This window comes from Centruroides sculpturatus, unplaced genomic scaffold (assembly GCF_000671375.1).
Source record: "Centruroides sculpturatus isolate CEXI.00-Female unplaced genomic scaffold, Cexi_2.0 scaffold200, whole genome shotgun sequence".
NCBI lineage: Eukaryota > Metazoa > Arthropoda > Arachnida > Scorpiones > Buthidae > Centruroides > Centruroides sculpturatus.
Window position 1 is genome coordinate 712,932 of NW_019384495.1, and position 19,669 is coordinate 732,600.

General features: G+C 29.8%; 4 protein-coding genes across 4 annotated transcripts in view; 2 read left to right on the top strand and 2 right to left on the bottom strand.

The window, feature by feature from the left end:
* The first annotated feature begins 3,016 nt into the window (after positions 1-3,016).
* On the top strand, positions 3,017-4,074 carry LOC111621900 (probable methyltransferase-like protein 15). Its single transcript, XM_023364153.1, has 3 exons — positions 3,017-3,296; positions 3,368-3,559; positions 3,630-4,074. Exons 1-3 carry the CDS (start codon positions 3,220-3,222, stop codon positions 4,036-4,038), a joined length of 678 nt encoding a protein of 225 aa, XP_023219921.1. The 5' UTR covers positions 3,017-3,219; the 3' UTR covers positions 4,039-4,074.
* Positions 4,075-4,164: 90 nt separating this feature from the next.
* Positions 4,165-12,221, bottom strand: LOC111621885 (endoplasmic reticulum-Golgi intermediate compartment protein 2-like). The gene is made up of 7 exons (XM_023364141.1): positions 12,184-12,221; positions 11,437-11,532; positions 5,081-5,136; positions 4,905-5,003; positions 4,733-4,830; positions 4,492-4,654; positions 4,165-4,424 (listed from the first exon to the last, which is right to left on the bottom strand). The coding sequence occupies exons 1-7, from the start codon at positions 12,219-12,221 to the stop codon at positions 4,204-4,206; spliced, it is 771 nt and encodes a 256-aa protein (XP_023219909.1). The 3' UTR covers positions 4,165-4,203.
* Positions 12,222-12,783: 562 nt separating this feature from the next.
* LOC111621901 (probable methyltransferase-like protein 15) lies at positions 12,784-13,841 on the top strand. The gene is made up of 3 exons (XM_023364154.1): positions 12,784-13,063; positions 13,135-13,326; positions 13,397-13,841. The coding sequence occupies exons 1-3, from the start codon at positions 12,987-12,989 to the stop codon at positions 13,803-13,805; spliced, it is 678 nt and encodes a 225-aa protein (XP_023219922.1). The 5' UTR covers positions 12,784-12,986; the 3' UTR covers positions 13,806-13,841.
* A 42-nt stretch (positions 13,842-13,883) lies between these two features.
* LOC111621886 (endoplasmic reticulum-Golgi intermediate compartment protein 2-like) overlaps positions 13,884-19,669 on the bottom strand; it is a 42,275-nt gene continuing 36,489 nt past the window's right edge. Inside the window, exons 6-10 of the mRNA XM_023364142.1 lie at positions 14,848-14,903; positions 14,672-14,770; positions 14,500-14,597; positions 14,259-14,421; positions 13,884-14,191 (exon numbers count right to left, since the gene is read on the bottom strand). Coding sequence (XP_023219910.1) covers positions 13,971-14,191; positions 14,259-14,421; positions 14,500-14,597; positions 14,672-14,770; positions 14,848-14,903 — 637 coding nt within the window. The 3' untranslated portion in view covers positions 13,884-13,970. The remainder of the gene's footprint in view (positions 14,192-14,258; positions 14,422-14,499; positions 14,598-14,671; positions 14,771-14,847; positions 14,904-19,669) is intronic.

Below are 19,669 nucleotides of genomic sequence, written 5' to 3' on the forward strand. Positions count from 1 at the left end.
GACAATTTCTGGGAGTAAATAATTGATTTATAAACATTATAGCTTGTTTGCAGGATTGAAAGTGCTTTTTTTCATATGATCTATAGTCTGTTCATGTGACAAATATGACTGTGCCATCCAATTTCAGATGAGTGCACAAAATTCAAGTGTATGTAGGTATGTATGTTTTAAATTTGAATTATCTAATTTTCATTCTTTTGAAATCCTACAAATGAATGTATTTTTGTATTATCATGGAAATTTGATTTTTCAAACTCTCAAAATTCTTTGAATTAATTGAATTAAGATTATTGTAGGTGTTATATTTAATTAAACATTATTACACTGATAAGGGCTAGAATTTCCTGAGAATATAATATCAAACTTTCTCATATGGAACACATGCAGTAAATACTGCTATATTGAGTTTAGTTTAACCAACAATCTGTATATATATTAAAAGCAAAATGTTCTATCCCCACCAAAACCAACACTTTACATTGAAGCAGCATGTACGTATGTCACAGTGCTGCAGGTGAGGTCTACAATTTGTTACTTAAAAGGACTATCTGTTAACTTCTATGGAAAGGGTTAACAAAGGGGAAGGAAGGTCTTTGTGTAGACATAGGAGACACAAAAAGACTTCACTTTTGACTCAGACCTGGAGTTGAAGAGATGGCTATTTGTTTGCGTCCATAACAACTATTTTTTAAGTTTGATTTTTGAATAACCTTTGGTTATATATAGGATACAGATTTAGATATACAGTACAGTGGGTGATCGGTTAATAATTTAATGAACAGATCTGTTAACGAACAAATTGGATAACGAACACTTTCGCGAAAGATTTTTATGATTGGACAACGAACACTTCACTGAACAAACATAAAAAAAGAAGCGACAAAAATAGCAAATACTGATTGATTTCCCCTTGTCTTCAGGCAACAATTCAAAACTTTTTGGAGCATTGGAGACATCGACATCGACGCTCAACTCAGAATATATTGATCAGATAGTATTCCTCCGAACTTTGAAACTCTCCCTTGTAATTCTAGCCTTTTATTTTTCAGACAGAAACAATTCTTTTATAGTATTTGCGAGATGTCTGATGTTCCTGGACAGTATAGCTTGAACAAATGTACAGTAGGGCGCAGTTGAATCTTATCTAAGAAAGATACAGTATAATCAAGAAGACTCAAGCAGCTAAAGGAGTAACAAAAATCACTTCTGAGAAATAAAGAACATTAAAGAGCTCATGATAGAACCTGAAACGGATCTGACGACAGAAGAACACCAAGAACTCTTGCATGAAAAACACCAAGAAACTCGGCGAGATATGTTTTATTATGAAAAAGAGGATTAATGCCAATATCTGCTATTAATTAAAGATCTTTTGAAGTGGGGGATGTCAGATCAACGGTCTTAGAATGGCATACAAACCAGGTTGAGATTAATAGGTTTGGGGATCTCTACAATTACAATGCTATTACTGTAACTACTTCTGAAAATCCTGAAGAAGAGAGAAAAGCAATTGACATTAGACAGATTCTTTAACCCCACAAACAAAAAAATATAACTAATAAAAATGCAAGACTGCATATATATGTATTTTTATTATTACATATAAATGAATGTAGTAAGAAAGTATATATTTTTTTATTTTTTGGGATCTCCAGAACGAATTAATCAAATTCCCATACAAATGTATGTTAAATCGATAATCGGTTAATGAACAATTCAGATAGCAAACAAAGTCTTGGAACGGATTATGTTCGTTAGCCGATCACCTACTGTATATACATATATTAAAAGCAAAATGTTCTGTCACCACCACACAGAAATATCATAAATTTAAAAATTAACTTGATTTACAATTTGAAAATTTCAAAACAACTTTAAAATAAAAATGTTTTTAAAAACAGTTTATACTGTACCAAAACCAATTTAAAAATAATTATTAAAACTCTGGCCTTTAAGTTTAATTTATTAAAAATAATTATAAAAACTAAAACATAATTATTTATTTATTGCTATTTATTTAATTTTCCTGCATTTTTTTAACCCTTAATGACAGTTTTTTGCAACTCTTTTTCTTTTGCAACATAACTATAGAAATTATTTTAGCATTGTTTTGTACAAAAAATCAAATTTTAATTTTTAAGTGAGTTATCAACATTAATTGAACTATCGGGCTGTAAGTAAAACAGCAAAAACTATGCTGAATTGCTAAGAAAGTATGAACAGGAGTTTGGTTCCTAAACATTTAAAAGATGAAAAAATTCTTTATTGTAATGTATGTCACAGATCATTTCCTATTAAAAAATGGTTTAAGTAGTTCAGCATGTTTAACTTCTTTGTAAATTGGCATAATGTGAAGTGTGAAATGAGCCAAAACATTGATTGATCACTAGTAAGTTCTAGTTGCACAGAAACTAACTTTAGTAGACTTGATGATTTCAGTTGGAAACAAAACATTATAGATTTAATATCAAACTTGATAGTAATTAGTCAATAATAATATTTATTCATTTATCATCATTTGTACAGGGCTATAAACAAAACTACATGACTACTTTGTACCAATGATGTAACTATAGGATGAGGGAAACCAGGTTAATCCAATATCTTGTAAACAATTGTACACACAGAAATTGTAAAGAATTGTACACAATTATTAAATTCAATAATAATTGATTAAATAGCTTAGGAAGTTATGAATAAAATTACATAATTGATTTAACTGTACACTTCATACATGAAACATTATATGTATTTTGTGTCATCTATTGCTGCATGTTTATCCTCTCCCTCCTAAAATATAATAGAAGTTATTAAGATTTGTTTGCAGAGAGATGTATGTATTTCAAACTTTAATATTGCTTTTTATTTATTATTATAAATTTACAAAATTTTATGCATTAGATGCAGCATAGCAGTGCTTTTTTCAGCATGATAAAATATCATCTTTACAACTGCACTATATTCCAATACCTATATTCAGTTTAACAAAATATATCCAATAATGTGTTTGTAAGTTATAATGTACTGTACAGTACATATAATCATCATTTAGAATAACTTTGCATTTGATTATTTTATCATATACTAAAAATTTATTTTCAAACTAGGAATCTGGTTCCTCTTTTGGGTCGATTTAGTGAGCTTCCTGGCCTTTTATGTAAAGAAGGCATTGAAAAAGAAAGCATAGATGGAATATTATTTGATGTGGGTTGTTCTTCAATGCAGTTTAGCAATCCCCAAAGAGGTTTTGCTTTAAGTGCAAATGGACCATTAGACATGAGAATGGATGGAGAAAGGTAAAATTTTAAAGATATAACTTTAAGAACCATAAACTAAATAAATAAAATAAATTTACATATTGTTTCAGATTTCCAAATCAACCTACAGCTTCAGATGTAGTTAATAATTTAGATTTTCCAAGCTTAGTTAAAATATTTAAAATATATGGAGAAGAGAGATATGCCAAAAAAATTGCTCAGGTGCTTATCGATGCTCGTTTTATGATGAAAAAAATTAGGACAACACAGGAACTAGCAGATATTGTTTCTGTTGTTGTTACGTAAGTTTTTCTATTGTTTACAATCATTATTATTATTCTCATTGCTTATTACAATTAATTTATTTTGCAGAGAGCCTAGACTAGATAAGTTGGAAAGAAAAGCTCATTCTGCTACTAAAGTATTTCAGGCCCTGCGCATTTTTGTTAATAATGAGCTTAATGAACTTAATTATGGAATGGAAATGGCGTATCAATATTTAAAACGTGGTGGCAGAGTTGTCACATTGACATTTCATTCGCTAGAAGATCGTATCATTAAACGTCACTTGATGGATATCGATATTAATGAACCCGTCAGTTCTTCATTGAGTCAAAAATATAAAAATGCAAGTTTGTGGCATTCTGAAGAAAACATGAAAGATATAATGTCCAAAAGGTGGTGTCCCATCAACAAAAAGGTGATAACTCCTACCGAAGAAGAAATAGAACTAAATCCAAGGAGTCGTTCGGCAAAATTACGAGCTGCAATGAAAATTTAAACAGAAATTCTTAAAAATTTTATTTTTATTTTGTGAAATACATCCTAAATGCATCACCATTAATATATAATTGCGTAGGATAACAACTGTACATTTTGGCATCATGTTATCTTCATCATTTGAAGAATGGGCTTATTTTAAAAATCTGTACTTTACTTACTAATGCTAAGAATTATTATCAGAAAACAGCCTAACGTTGTTATAAAATGGGTTCTCAATTAACGACACATTGTTTTGAGGTTGTTCTGTCATGAGTTTGTTCAGACTGTTGTTTAAGTTATGCGTTTCGAGATTCTCTAATTTGACAAGTTTAGAGTAAGTGGGTTCTTTGGCAGGTTTGCTACTGCATATACTTACTATAAAACTCACCATGTTGTTTACTATACCTACAAAGAAAAATTGTTTTAACAAATATTCTCTGTTATTTGTAAAAGGAATGTAAGAAAAACTTACCTGAAGTAGCATAAATGCCACCAACAATTCCACATAATCTCACTAAAAAATGCCAAAAGGATGAGCGATGTTTTATTACTTTTACTTTAACTGACGACATGTCATACTTGAAGTAAATACCAGGAATTCCGTGACTTCCAGAATCATGATTGATTTCACGTTCCTTCACAAAAGTTTTATTTACAAGATATATTTCACATAAGAAACAATATGTAAATATTTTTTTAAAAAATCTACTCACTTGTTCGGTAACCGAGTATTGATATGTTTTAACTTCATGATTTCCAGAATAAACCTCTGTTGGAACTATTTTCAAGTAATACTGATATAGTTGGAAATCTGTGAATTTTTGAGCATTATATTTTTAATATGTTTTAGATAAATCATGTTTTAATCAAAATATTAAAAATTACTTTTATCGGTTATTTTCTCATCTCCTTCTAAAGGATCAAAAATACCACTTATGGGGTCGCCAAATGAGAACATTTCAATCCGATGAGAAAAGTTATAATCTATAAACATTTTATATATGTTCAATTACAGTTTTTTAAAATATTTTTAGCATAATTTATTTAAATTATTTTTCTACCTTTATCTGTAAGGAATGCTGATAAATGTGCATGTCCAATTGGATGTGGAATGTGCCTAGAATTAATTAAAACAAAAAATATTTTCAGCAAACACTTCTCATCCTGTAAGATTAACATCAGACATAATAAAAATTTACAAAATATAAAAATTCAAAATAGAAATATCACTTAAAATATCAGCTTTGGTGAATTTTAAAGAACACAACTTGCTTGATAGAAAAATGATAATTGAAGTTTAAATTTATGAGGTCTGATCAAAAGTATCCAGACTGGATTCATATTATAAAAAGTAAAATATTTATAGATTTGAAACTTACCTTCAAAGTAATTCCCTTACAAAGCCACACATAGCCTGATGTTGCTTTGTTGCACTCATTTAAATCTCCCAAACATCTCAAAATCTTTTTCCTTTTGATTTTTGGAAAGAGGAAAAGTCACATGTGATCTGGCAAATAGGGGGTAATGCTGTACCCGTGTAATGTTGTGTTTAGTGAGAAACTACTGCATAAGGTACAGTGTTTGGGAGCATTGTCTTAGTGGATTTTCTACTTAGCACTTGCATGTAATGCCAGCCTTTTCCAACAAACCATCTTGCAAATGCCTCAAAATTTGACAGTAAGACTCCTTGGTTATTGTCTGGTCTGAGAGGGCATATTCATAATGTAAAACCTCCTTAGGATTGAAAAAAACAGTCAGTACTGTCTTGACCTTGCTGACTTGTTATGCAACTTGTTATGCAATGAGCATCTGCACTGATGCAAAAACAAACTGCTACTGTGAAAGAATCATTAGAACAGGTGAGAAATAATTTGTGGCTTATAATAGGTGTTAAGTTTTGAGATCATTCTGTACAAAATGACTTCATGTTGTATCATCCAATTCCTTACTTGCAAATCCAGTCTAGATATGTTTTATCAAACTTTGTATGGCAGACTATTCCACATTTTTGTGAAAAGCAGAAGAAACAATAAAAAAAACTACTTGACAAATAATGATACTTTTTAATTTATTGTGTACTTTCAGTATTTTTTAAAAGGTCATCTTTGGGTTTTCTGTGATTATTAAACATTTTTTAAAAAAATAATTGCCTTTAAAAAGGCCAAGAATACTTGTCAAAGAAAATAGTAAGTGCTTGGTTACTAATGGTTTCTGTTATTTAACATTCAAACTAGTCATAAACTGGATAATTTGAAAATATGGAAAACATATGGCATGTTTATTAGAATCAGATAATTAAATAATAAAATAAGTAAATTCTTGCATGAGACTTATAAATGTACAAGATGAAATAAAAGCTAGAGCCTGTTGAAGTTATATTAAAAATTGTTTTAAGAAGGAAGTACAATACAGAACATTACAAACCACTTTATCATTATTATTTGAAACAAATATTTATTTAGCAAACTCTGTAAGCATACCTTTGAAATTATTTATATGTTTCAATTCAGTTACTAATATTTAATATCAATTTTTAGAATAAATTCATAAAATGTTTATATTTCATACAGATAAAACTGTTTCTTTATAAAATAAAGTAAATAAAGACACTGTGGCCAGTTGACTTTTCTCCTAGTGTCTACAAACAAGAAAAGAATAACATAAAACATGAAAATAATCAACAGATGTTAAACCAAACATCAATTGAACAATGCTACGATGAAACAAAATTCTTAACATTGTTTTTAAATATACTGTAACTCTATTTCCCTGAGATTCATTATTTACAGGGTGGACCAAAAGTCCTTTAACATTTCAAATGATCATAAAAAATAAACATGCTATGTTAATCAACAACTGTTTATTGTATTTTAAAGTATACAAATTAGGGTTTTATTTTTTGAATATAACATCACATAAGTATGAGCCTTATTTATTTTTACACTCTTGTAACCGGGACCAGAAATTTTCCATGACTGCCTGACAAGTGGTTGGTGAAATGTTTTGCATTTCATTGCATATGTTTTCTTTTAATTCTTCAATAGACTCTGGGTTGCTGATGTAAACTTTACTTTTAAGATATTCCCAAAGGAAAAAGTCCATTGGGGACAAATCCAGGCTGCAGGGTGGCCAGTTAATGTCACCTCTTTTGGATATCAGTTTTTGGCTTCAATTCCTGTACAAATTGAATTTTGTACAGATGTAAATGTAGGTCCTTGAGTAGAATGCGATTTAGAGATGTTCTGGGCACATTTAAGACACTAGACCGCTTTCGAGTGGACAGGCAAGGTTGCTCTCAAACACACTCGTACACGCTCTATGTTTTCTGGCTCTCTTGATATCCTGGGTTGGCCGAATTGTGGCTGTGTTAATGTTGAACCCATTGTCTCGAACTTCCATACCCAATTCTTCATTGTTTGAATTGTTGGAGCTTGGTTTACATTCCGTATATTGTAATGAGAACAAAATTTCTGTCTTGCTTCGGTTGCAGAATCGTTGTTTCGATAGTACTCGCAAACACAAAGTGCACATTGACACTAAATCCCTGTTGGCTGCTCTTGTGTCTGGTACCTTCCCTGCCCCGATACCAGCACCCATGCAGAAGCAGTGGGCTTTTCAAATATTAAGAGACTTTTGGTCCACCCTGTAGTTTGTTCCAGTGGATTATCATTTGGAATATTGGTGATGGTTTAGGATTAAAGATTAGAAAGTATTTAATAGAATTCAACCAGATATAGAAAATTTGTTCAAGAGTTCCAGGAATGGAATTGGTCAAAAATCAAAACATTAAATAAGTTTTCTATATTTAAACACATTTTTCAAAATCATCATTTTGAGCTTTGATATGCTTTCTCCAATTTGGGAGATAATTAGAAAAATTGTCCCATTGTAGCAATTGCTAAAAGATTTGTCTCTATTGATTTCTACTTACTTGAACTATTTTCATAAAGATAATCAAGCTCACATTATAATTAGTTGAGTTATAGTCTAAATAATCTGGCTTTATTATTTGATTATCAAACCATTTTCCTTTCAAAGTTGGAACTGCTAGTTTTCTGTAACCACTTTATTCCCCCAATCTAGACTTGTTTACTCAAAGTTGGAAAAAATATGGTTTGAGTCAATAGAATTGAAACAAGACAAATAAAAAAAAAATTGCAACCCCTGAAAAAAGCCAATTTTTCTAGGTGTTTCTTGAATTGAAGAAAGTATATTGAAGCTTGGATGATTATTTTTAAAATATTAAATAGATTTCTTTATATTCCATTTTGATATTATTTAAATCCATTCCCAAATTTTTTAAATTATACCATACATATACACATGCTTGTTAATTAAGTTAATGAAGCTCTTCAAATATAAATTGAATTTCAACTGTTATCAGCAAAAAAAATTTCAGTAATCATTTTCAGGTTTTATGCTCTGAAAAATAATAAAGATTGAGGAAAGACACCAGAATACTAATGTGTGGATTAGAGGTTAATTATAAATGTTTGTTGAGAGTCCAAAACCAGTTGATTGTACTACAGATAACAGTCATTGGTTATGCAGACATGTAAATCTCAAGGTTTTGCATAAGATGGAGCAACATTCTACATTGTATGGAGAGAGGGGCACTACCATCTTGCAAATGCCTCAAAATTTGACAGTAAGACTCCTTGGTTATTGTCTGGTCTGAGAGGGCATATTCATAATGTAAAACCTCCTCAGGATTGAAAAAAACAGTCAGTACTGTCTTGACCTTGCTGCAGATCTGCTGTTCTTTTTTGGATTTGGNTCATTGGTTATGCAGACATGTAAATCTCAAGGTTTTGCATAAGATGGAGCAACATTCTACATTGTATGGAGAGAGGGGCACTTAATAGTTTGGTTTTACAATTGGATAATTTTTTATGTATCTGAAGTGTCATCATCAGCTTTTATGTGGCCTGGTGGTAAGGCAGTCCTCTTTAGCGATTTTATCTTTTGTTTATTTTGAATAAATGAAATGTATAGAATGTTTATCAATAAAAGCAGTCTTAAAGGTTTTATTTTCTGTTAGTAAAAATAACATAAAGGTTCATATGATGGTTCCTACTCTATAAAATTAAAATTTGTTTCAGGCATAGGAATAAATGCCCAGCATATTAGAATTTGCACTGATTGGTTGAAATCCAGGGAAAAAGTCTTCAAAAGGTTGACTAAAGGTTTATAATTTGACAATAAAGGTTTTTTTATTCTCTCAAAACAGAGAGGATGCAAAATTAAAGTTTGTCTGTAAATAATTACAAATTTTATATTCTATGCAAACTGTTGCACTTTATATTCTTATCATTTATACAGATTTATAATGGCATAAATTAAGAAATTAAACATTGTCAGAAGAAAGCACTAATTCTGTCTGAAATCTCACACCATTATGAATACAATTATTATATTTTAATGTAAAGATAACGTACATATTGTATATTTTTTGATTATTGTAATTTAGGTTTTACAAAGTACAAAATTAATATTACAATATTACTGCAAAACATCAATATTAACAGAGAAATATTAATATTAACACTGCTATATTGAATAACAAAGTAGATTAGCATCATAATTATCTTCATTAATTTTTATGCATTATAACCAGGAAAAAAGTTACTTAAAATAGTGTGAGACTAGGAATTTTCTAAATATATTCTAAACATTTTAAAAATGGATTCAATATAAAAGTGTCATTTGATTCTCTGGAGTTTATCAGATATTTATGATGATGACAGTATCAAACATAAACAATTACTCAAAATGTAACTTTTTAAGTCCTAATGACAATTTTTTCTCCAAAAATCAGTTCTTGTTCATTCAACTCAGAAATAAGTTTGCAATGTTGCTATTACTATTTATCAACATTGCAATCTTGCAATGTTGATATTGCTTCCCAATAATAGTCATTTTTGTATCTTTCAAAAATGACTATACCTCAAACATTCATTAATACCTTAAGACTTATCTTAGTAGCAGCATTCAGTTTTATCAGACATACTCAATATAGCTTTGTGCTTTAGCTAATTAATTATTAGTTAATTGCTGATGATGTTGTAGTGCTGCGTCACTATACTTTTGTTTTAAGTATTTGTATGTTATACCCTTTGTGTATTAAGTTTCATTATTCTGTGCCTGAAATTGTAATTGTGTAATTGATATTTTATTAATTTTCGTTCTGTCTGAACCGCCTTTTTTTTTGGTGGCACTGCCGCCATGTAACAATTGGCTGTGCAGTGATCACGTGAAGAGGGTGATGTAGAATGATGGCGGAACGTATAAATTGTCGTCCCACGTGTGAAAGAACTACCTTTTTTCCTAACTGGGATTTGGGTCAGATGTGCAGAGGTGCGTTGGAGTGCAGAGTGAAATGGAAGAAGGCAAGGACTTGATTTGGTTTTGGACAAAGGGACAGAGAATCGTCTTCTCTGAGCTAATTGAGGAGCCACGTGGAGGAATTTATTGTGAGTGGACTCTGGAATACAAGGTGGAACTTTCGTTCTCGTACTAAGGGAATTCAACGAGGGACCTGCATCTGTAAAAATAATTGTAAAATTTTTTTCTTTCGATTATATCCACAAGGGTAGAAGATACTAATTGTTGCGAGTGTTGCTACTTGTACCGAGTGGTAGTTAGTGAATGTTTAGTTATATTGTCAATCATTAAAACCTTTTTTCAAAAATTGAAACCCAAGTTGTTGTTCATGTAAAGTCCTCACGCACTTTTTTTTTATCCAACTGATCATCTGGAGTATTTTCGATACCCCTTGGACACTACAATGTAAATTAAAATTTGTACTTTGCATAGTATAATTACTAGTGAAAGCCTAATGCCAAAAATTATAGTTAATTTCTCATAAATACACTTTTTTGAAAATATTGACACTAATCAAAATCTTTATACGTAATGCTAATTTTAGCAAAATATTTCATCTGTTCTTTCAACATTTTTAATGCAAATACATTTCTTTGAATATGCTTGGGCCCTTTATATCTAAATACTGTATACTATTACCTGTATTGTAATGAACACCACAAAAGCAAAATCTATTGACAAATTTTCTAGCTAATTAATAAATGTTTAATTCTATCTGTACACAATCTGTACATTTTTAAAATTCAGTTTGTTTAGAATCAGATAAAATATCCTTATAAAGTTGGAAAATTATTTCTTTAATTTTATAGTGTAATAAGTACCATTCTAATAGTGGCAATTGGCATAAGCCTCTCTAACTGGAAATGACCAAATAGCATTTAGAACTGCTATCTACTGGGTTGCTACAAGTTGATACATATCAACTTGATGGTACAGTACAACAATAACTTATTACACTCATAAAATTATAAAATAATGTAAAATTAAACCTTATGCATTGTGTATATATTTAAATATTGTAAATTTTACTTACTTTCCTGCCGTAATATGAAAATTACCAGCAACTTTGTTTACTATTAATGTGCCATACAAACGACAGGCATCAAAATCTCCAGTAGCAGGTATCTCCCTATTAATGAATATTTACATCAATAAAATTATATTTTGAATATTTCATTCTCAACATTTATAAATTATTTATAATCATGTAATAAATTCAAAATTAAAGCAATTGTTTACATGTAGAAAATTTTCCTTGAGACAAAAAAAATTTCAAANAATTACGTTGCCAAAACCCCGGGGATCTCGTATTAGGGCCTCCCAGGCTGCAAGTTGCTCATGACTGATTTAAATTATTAATTATTTATTTATTGCTATTTATTTAATTTTCCTGCATTTTTTTAACCCTTAATGACAGTTTTTTGCAACTCTTTTTCTTTTGCAACATAACTATAGAAATTATTTTAGCATTGTTTTGTACAAAAAATCAAATTTTAATTTTTAAGTGAGTTATCAACATTAATTGAACTATCGGGCTGTAAGTAAAACAGCAAAAACTATGCTGAATTGCTAAGAAAGTATGAACAGGAGTTTGGTTCCTAAACATTTAAAAGATGAAAAAATTCTTTATTGTAATGTATGTCACAGATCATTTCCTATTAAAAAATGGTTTAAGTAGTTCAGCATGTTTAACTTCTTTGTAAATTGGCATAATGTGAAGTGTGAAATGAGCCAAAACATTGATTGATCACTAGTAAGTTCTAGTTGCACAGAAACTAACTTTAGTAGACTTGATGATTTCAGTTGGAAACAAAACATTATAGATTTAATATCAAACTTGATAGTAATTAGTCAATAATAATATTTATTCATTTACCATCATTTGTACAGGGCTATAAACAAAACTACATGACTACTTTGTACCAATGATGTAACTATAGGATGAGGGAAACCAGGTTAATCCAATATCTTGTAAACAATTGTACACACAGAAATTGTAAAGAATTGTACACAATTATTAAATTCAATAATAATTGATTAAATAGCTTAGGAAGTTATGAATAAAATTACATAATTGATTTAACTGTACACTTCATACATGAAACATTATATGTATTTTGTGTCATCTATTGCTGCATGTTTATCCTCTCCCTCCTAAAATATAATAGAAGTTATTAAGATTTGTTTGCAGAGAGATGTATGTATTTCAAACTTTAATATTGCTTTTTATTTATTATTATAAATTTACAAAATTTTATGCATTAGATGCAGCATAGCAGTGCTTTTTTCAGCATGATAAAATATCATCTTTACAACTGCACTATATTCCAATACCTATATTCAGTTTAACAAAATATATCCAATAATGTGTTTGTAAGTTATAATGTACTGTACAGTACATATAATCATCATTTAGAATAACTTTGCATTTGATTATTTTATCATATACTAAAAATTTATTTTCAAACTAGGAATCTGGTTCCTCTTTTGGGTCGATTTAGTGAGCTTCCTGGCCTTTTATGTAAAGAAGGCATTGAAAAAGAAAGCATAGATGGAATATTATTTGATGTGGGTTGTTCTTTAATGCAGTTTAGCAATCCCCAAAGAGGTTTTGCTTTAAGTGCAAATGGACCATTAGACATGAGAATGGATGGAGAAAGGTAAAATTTTAAAGATATAACTTTAAGAACCATAAACTAAATAAATAAAATAAATTTACATATTGTTTCAGATTTCCAAATCAACCTACAGCTTCAGATGTAGTTAATAATTTAGATTTTCCAAGCTTAGTTAAAATCTTTAAAATATATGGAGAAGAGAGATATGCCAAAAAAATTGCTCAGGTGCTTATCGATGCTCGTTTTATGATGAAAAAAATTAGGACAACACAGGAACTAGCAGATATTGTTTCTGTTGTTGTTACGTAAGTTTTTCTATTGTTTACAATCATTATTATTATTCTCATTGCTTATTACAATTAATTTATTTTGCAGAGAGCCTAGACTAGATAAGTTGGAAAGAAAAGCTCATTCTGCTACTAAAGTATTTCAGGCCCTGCGCATTTTTGTTAATAATGAGCTTAATGAACTTAATTATGGAATGGAAATGGCGTATCAATATTTAAAACGTGGTGGCAGAGTTGTCACATTGACATTTCATTCGCTAGAAGATCGTATCATTAAACGTCACTTGATGGATATCGATATTAATGAACCCGTCAGTTCTTCATTGAGTCAAAAATATAAAAATGCAAGTTTGTGGCATTCTGAAGAAAACATGAAAGATATAATGTCCAAAAGGTGGTGTCCCATCAACAAAAAGGTGATAACTCCTACCGAAGAAGAAATAGAACTAAATCCAAGGAGTCGTTCGGCAAAATTACGAGCTGCAATGAAAATTTAAACAGAAATTCTTAAAAATTTTATTTTTATTTTGTGAAATACATCCTAAATGCATCACCATTAATATATAATTGCGTAGGATAACAACTGTACATTTTGGCAACATGTTATCTTCATCATTTGAAGAATGGGCTTATTTTAAAAATCTGTACTTTACTTACTAATGCTAAGAATTATTATCAGAAAACAGCCTAACGTTGTTATAAAATGGGTTCTCAATTAACGACACATTGTTTTGAGGTTGTTCTGTCATGAGTTTGTTCAGACTGTTGTTTAAGTTATGCGTTTCGAGATTCTCTAATTTGACAAGTTTAGAGTAAGTGGGTTCTTTGGCAGGTTTGCTACTGCATATACTTACTATAAAACTCACCATGTTGTTTACTATACCTACAAAGAAAAATTGTTTTAACAAATATTCTCTGTTATTTGTAAAAGGAATGTAAGAAAAATTTACCTGAAGTAGCATAAATGCCACCAACAATTCCACATAATCTCACTAAAAAATGCCAAAAGGATGAGCGATGTTTTATTACTTTTACTTTAACTGACGACATGTCATACTTGAAGTAAATACCAGGAATTCCGTGACTTCCAGAATCATGATTGATTTCACGTTCCTTCACAAAAGTTTTATTTACAAGATATATTTCACATAAGAAACAATATGTAAATATTTTTTTTTTAAATCTACTCACTTGTTCGGTAACCGAGTATTGATATGTTTTAACTTCATGATTTCCAGAATAAACCTCTGTTGGAACTATTTTCAAGTAATACTGATATAGTTGGAAATCTGTGAATTTTTGAGCATTATATTTTTAATATGTTTTAGATAAATCATGTTTTAATCAAAATATTAAAAATTACTTTTATCGGTTATTTTCTCATCTCCTTCTAAAGGATCAAAAATACCACTTATGGGGTCGCCAAATGAGAACATTTCAATCCGATGAGAAAAGTTATAATCTATAAACATTTTATATATGTTCAATTACAGTTTTTTAAAATATTTTTAGCATAATTTATTTAAATTATTTTCCTACCTTTATCTGTAAGGAATGCTGATAAATGTGCATGTCCAATTGGATGTGGAATGTGCCTAGAATTAATTAAAACAAAAAATATTTTCAGCAAACACTTCTCATCCTGTAAGATTAACATCAGACATAAAAATTTACAAAATATAAAAATTCAAAATAGAAATATCACTTAAAATATCAGCTTTGGTGAATTTTAAAGAACACAACTTGCTTGATAGAAAAATGATAATTGAAGTTTAAATTTATGAGGTCTGATCAAAAGTATCCAGACTGGATTCATATTATAAAAAGTAAAATATTTATAGATTTGAAACTTACCTTCAAAGTAATTCCCTTACAAAGCCACACATAGCCTGATGTTGCTTTGTTGCACTCATTTAAATCTCCCAAACATCTCAAAATCTTTTTCCTTTTGATTTTTGGAAAGAGGAAAAGTCACATGTGATCTGGCAAATAGGGGGTAATGCTGTACCCGTGTAATGTTGTGTTTAGTGAGAAACTACTGCATAAGGTACAGTGTTTGGGAGCATTGTCTTAGTGGATTTTCTACTTAGCACTTGCATGTAATGCCAGCCTTTTCCAACAAACCATCTTGCAAATGCCTCAAAATTTGACAGTAAGACTCCTTGGTTATTGTCTGGTCTGAGAGGGCATATTCATAATGTAAAACCTCCTTAGGATTGAAAAAAACAGTCAGTACTGTCTTGACCTTGCTGCAGATCTGCTGTTCTTTTTTGGATTTGGGAGCTTTTCGGATACACTACCATAAAGAATAGTCCTTAGTTTTAGGTCATATCCATAAAGATTTTGACAAAATCGGATGCAAATTTGTTAGCTCAATTTTTTCCAGACATTACTATGCAACTTGTTATGCAATGAGCATCTGCACTGATGCAAAAACAAACTGCTACTGTGAAAGAATCATTAGAACAGGTGAGAAATAATTTGTGGCTTATAACAGGTGTTAGGTTTTGAGATCATTCTGTACAAAATGACTTCATGTTGTATCATCCAATTCCTTACTTGCAAATCCAGTCTAGATATGTTTTATCAAACTTTGTATGGCAGACTATTCCACATTTTTGTGAAAAGCAGAAGAAACAATAAAAAAAACTACTTGACAAATAATGATACTTTTTAATTTATTGTGTACTTTCAGTATTTTTTAAAAGGTCATCTTTGGGTTTTCTGTGATTATTAAACATTTTTTAAAAAAATAATTGCCTTTAAAAAGGCCAAGAATACTTACTTGTCAAAGAAAATAGTAAGTGCTTGGTTACTAATGGTTTCTGTTATTTAACATTCAAACTAGTCATAAACTGGATAATTTGAAAATATGGAAAACATATGGCATGTTTATTAGAATCAGATAATTAAATAATAAAATAAGTAAATTCTTGCTTGAGACTTATAAATGTACAAGATGAAATAAAAGCTAGAGCCTGTTGAAGTTATATTAAAAATTGTTGTTAAGAAGGAAGTACAATACAGAACATTACAAACCACTTTATCATTATTATTTGAAACAAATATTTATTTAGCAAACTCTGTAAGCATACCTTTGAAATTATTTATATGTTTCAATTCAGTTACTAATATTTAATATCAATTTTTAGAATAAATTCATAAAATGTTTATATTTCATACAGATAAAACTGTTTCTTTATAAAATAAAGTAAATAAAGACACTGTGGCCAGTTGACTTTTCTCCTAGTGTCTACAAACAAGAAAAGAATAACATAAAACATGAAAATAATCAACAGATGTTAAACCAAACATCAATTGAACAATGCTACGATGAAACAAAATTCTTAACATTGTTTTTAAATATACTGTAACTCTATTTCCCTGAGATTCATTATTTACAGGGTGGACCAAAAGTCCTTTAACATTTCAAATGATCATAAAAAATAAACATGCTATGTTAATCAACAACTGTTTATTGTATTTTAAAGTATACAAATTAGGGTTTTATTTTTTGAATATAACATCACATAAGTATGAGCCTTATTTATTTTTACACTCTTGTAACCGGGACCAGAAATTTTCCATGACTGCCTGACAAGTGGTTGGTGAAATGTTTTGCATTTCATTGCATATGTTTTCTTTTAATTCTTCAATAGACTCTGGGTTGCTGATGTAAACTTTACTTTTAAGATATTCCCAAAGGAAAAAGTCCATTGGGGACAAATCCAGGCTGCAGGGTGGCCAGTTAATGTCACCTCTTTTGGATATCAGTTTTTGGCTTCAATTCCTGTACAAATTGAATTTTGTACAGATGTAAATGTAGGTCCTTGAGTAGAATGCGATTTAGAGATGTTCTGGGCACATTTAAGACACTAGACCGCTTTCGAGTGGACAGGCAAGGTTGCTCTCAAACACACTCGTACACGCTCTATGTTTTCTGGCTCTCTTGATATCCTGGGTTGGCCGAATTGTGGCTGTGTTAATGTTGAACCCATTGTCTCGAACTTCCATACCCAATTCTTCATTGTTTGAATTGTTGGAGCTTGGTTTACATTCCGTATATTGTAATGAGAACAAAATTTCTGTCTTGCTTCGGTTGCAGAATCGTTGTTTCGATAGTACTCGCAAACACAAAGTGCACATTGACACTAAATCCCTGTTGGCTGCTCTTGTGTCTGGTACCTTCCCTGCCCCGATACCAGCACCCATGCAGAAGCAGTGGGCTTTTCAAATATTAAGAGACTTTTGGTCCACCCTGTAGTTTGTTCCAGTGGATTATCATTTGGAATATTGGTGATGGTTTAGGATTAAAGATTAGAAAGTATTTAATAGAATTCAACCAGATATAGAAAATTTGTTCAAGAGTTCCAGGAACGTAATTGGTCAAAAATCAAAACATTAAATAAGTTTTCTATATTTAAACACATTTTTCAAAATCATCATTTTGAGCTTTGATATGCTTTCTCCAATTTGGGAGATAATTAGAAAAATTGTCCCATTGTAGCAATTGCTAAAAGATTTGTCTCTATTGATTTCTACTTACTTGAACTATTTTCATAAAGATAATCAAGCTCACATTATAATTAGTTGAGTTATAGTCTAAATAATCTGGCTTTATTATTTGATTATCAAACCATTTTCCTTTCAAAGTTGGAACTGCTAGTTTTCTGTAACCACTTTATTCCCCCAATCTAGACTTGTTTACTCAAAGTTGGAAAAAATATGGTTTGAGTCAATAGAATTGAAACAAGACAAATAAAAAAAAAATTGCAACCCCTGAAAAAAGCCAATTTTTCTAGGTGTTTCTTGAATTGAAGAAAGTATATTGAAGCTTGGATGATTATTTTTAAAATATTAAATAGATTTCTTTATATTCCATTTTGATATTATTTAAATCCATTCCCAAATTTTTTAAATTATACCATACATATACACATGCTTGTTAATTAAGTTAATGAAGCTCTTCAAATATAAATTGAATTTCAACTGTTATCAGCAAAAAAAATTTCAGTAATCATTTTCAGGTTTTATGCTCTGAAAATAATAAAGATTGAGGAGAGACACCAGAATACTAATGTGTGGATTAGAGGTTAATTATAAATGTTTGTTGAGAGTCCAAAACCAGTTGATTGTACTACAGATAACAATCATTGGTTATGCAGACATGTAAATCTCAAGGTTTTGCATAAGATGGAGCAACATTCTACATTGTATGGAGAGAGGGGCACTTAATAGTTTGGTTTTACAATTGGATAATTTTTTATGTATCTGAAGTGTCATCATCAGCTTTTATGTGGCCTGGTGATAAGGCAGTCCTCTTTAGCGATTTTATCTTTTGTTTATTTTGAATAAATGAAATGTATAGAATGTTTATCAATAAAAGCAGTCTTAAAGGTTTTATTTTCTGTTAGTAAAAATAACATAAAGGTTCATATGATGGTTCCTACTCTATAAAATTAAAATTTGTTTCAGGCATAGGAATAAATGCCCAGCATATTAGAATTTGCACTGATTGGTTGAAATCCAGGGAAAAAGTCTTCAAAAGGTTGACTAAAGGTTTATAATTTGACAATAAAGGTTTTTTTATTCTCTCAAAACAGAGAGGATGCAAAATTAAAGTTTGTCTGTAAATAATTACGATTTTTATATTCTATGCAAACTGTTGCACTTTATATTCTTATCATTTATACAGATTTATAATGGCATAAATTAAGAAATTAAACATTGTCAGAAGAAAGCACTAATTCTGTCTGAAATCTCACACCATTATGAATACAATTATTATATTTTAATGTAAAGATAATGTACATATTGTATATTTTTTGATTATTGTAATAATTTAGGTTTTACAAAGTACAAAATTAATATTACAATATTACTGCAAAACATCAATATTAACAGAGAAATATTAATATTAACACTGCTATATTGAATAACAAATTAGATTAGCATCATAATTATCTTCATTAATTTTTATGCATTATAACCAGGAAAAAAGTTACTTAAAATAGTGTGAGACTAGGAATTTTCTAAATATATTCTAAACATTTTAAAAATGGATTCAATATAAAAGTGTCATTTGATTCTCTGGAGTTTATCAGATATTTATGATGATGACAGTATCAAACATAAACAATTACTCAAAATGTAACTTTTTAAGTCCTAATGACAATTTTTTCTCCAAAAATCAGTTCTTGTTCATTCAACTCAGAAATAAGTTTGCAATGTTGCTATTACTATTTATCAACATTGCAATCTTGCAATGTTGATATTGCTTCCCAATAATAGTCATTTTTGTATCTTTCAAAAATGACTATACCTCAAACATTCATTAATACCTTAAGACTTATCTTAGTAG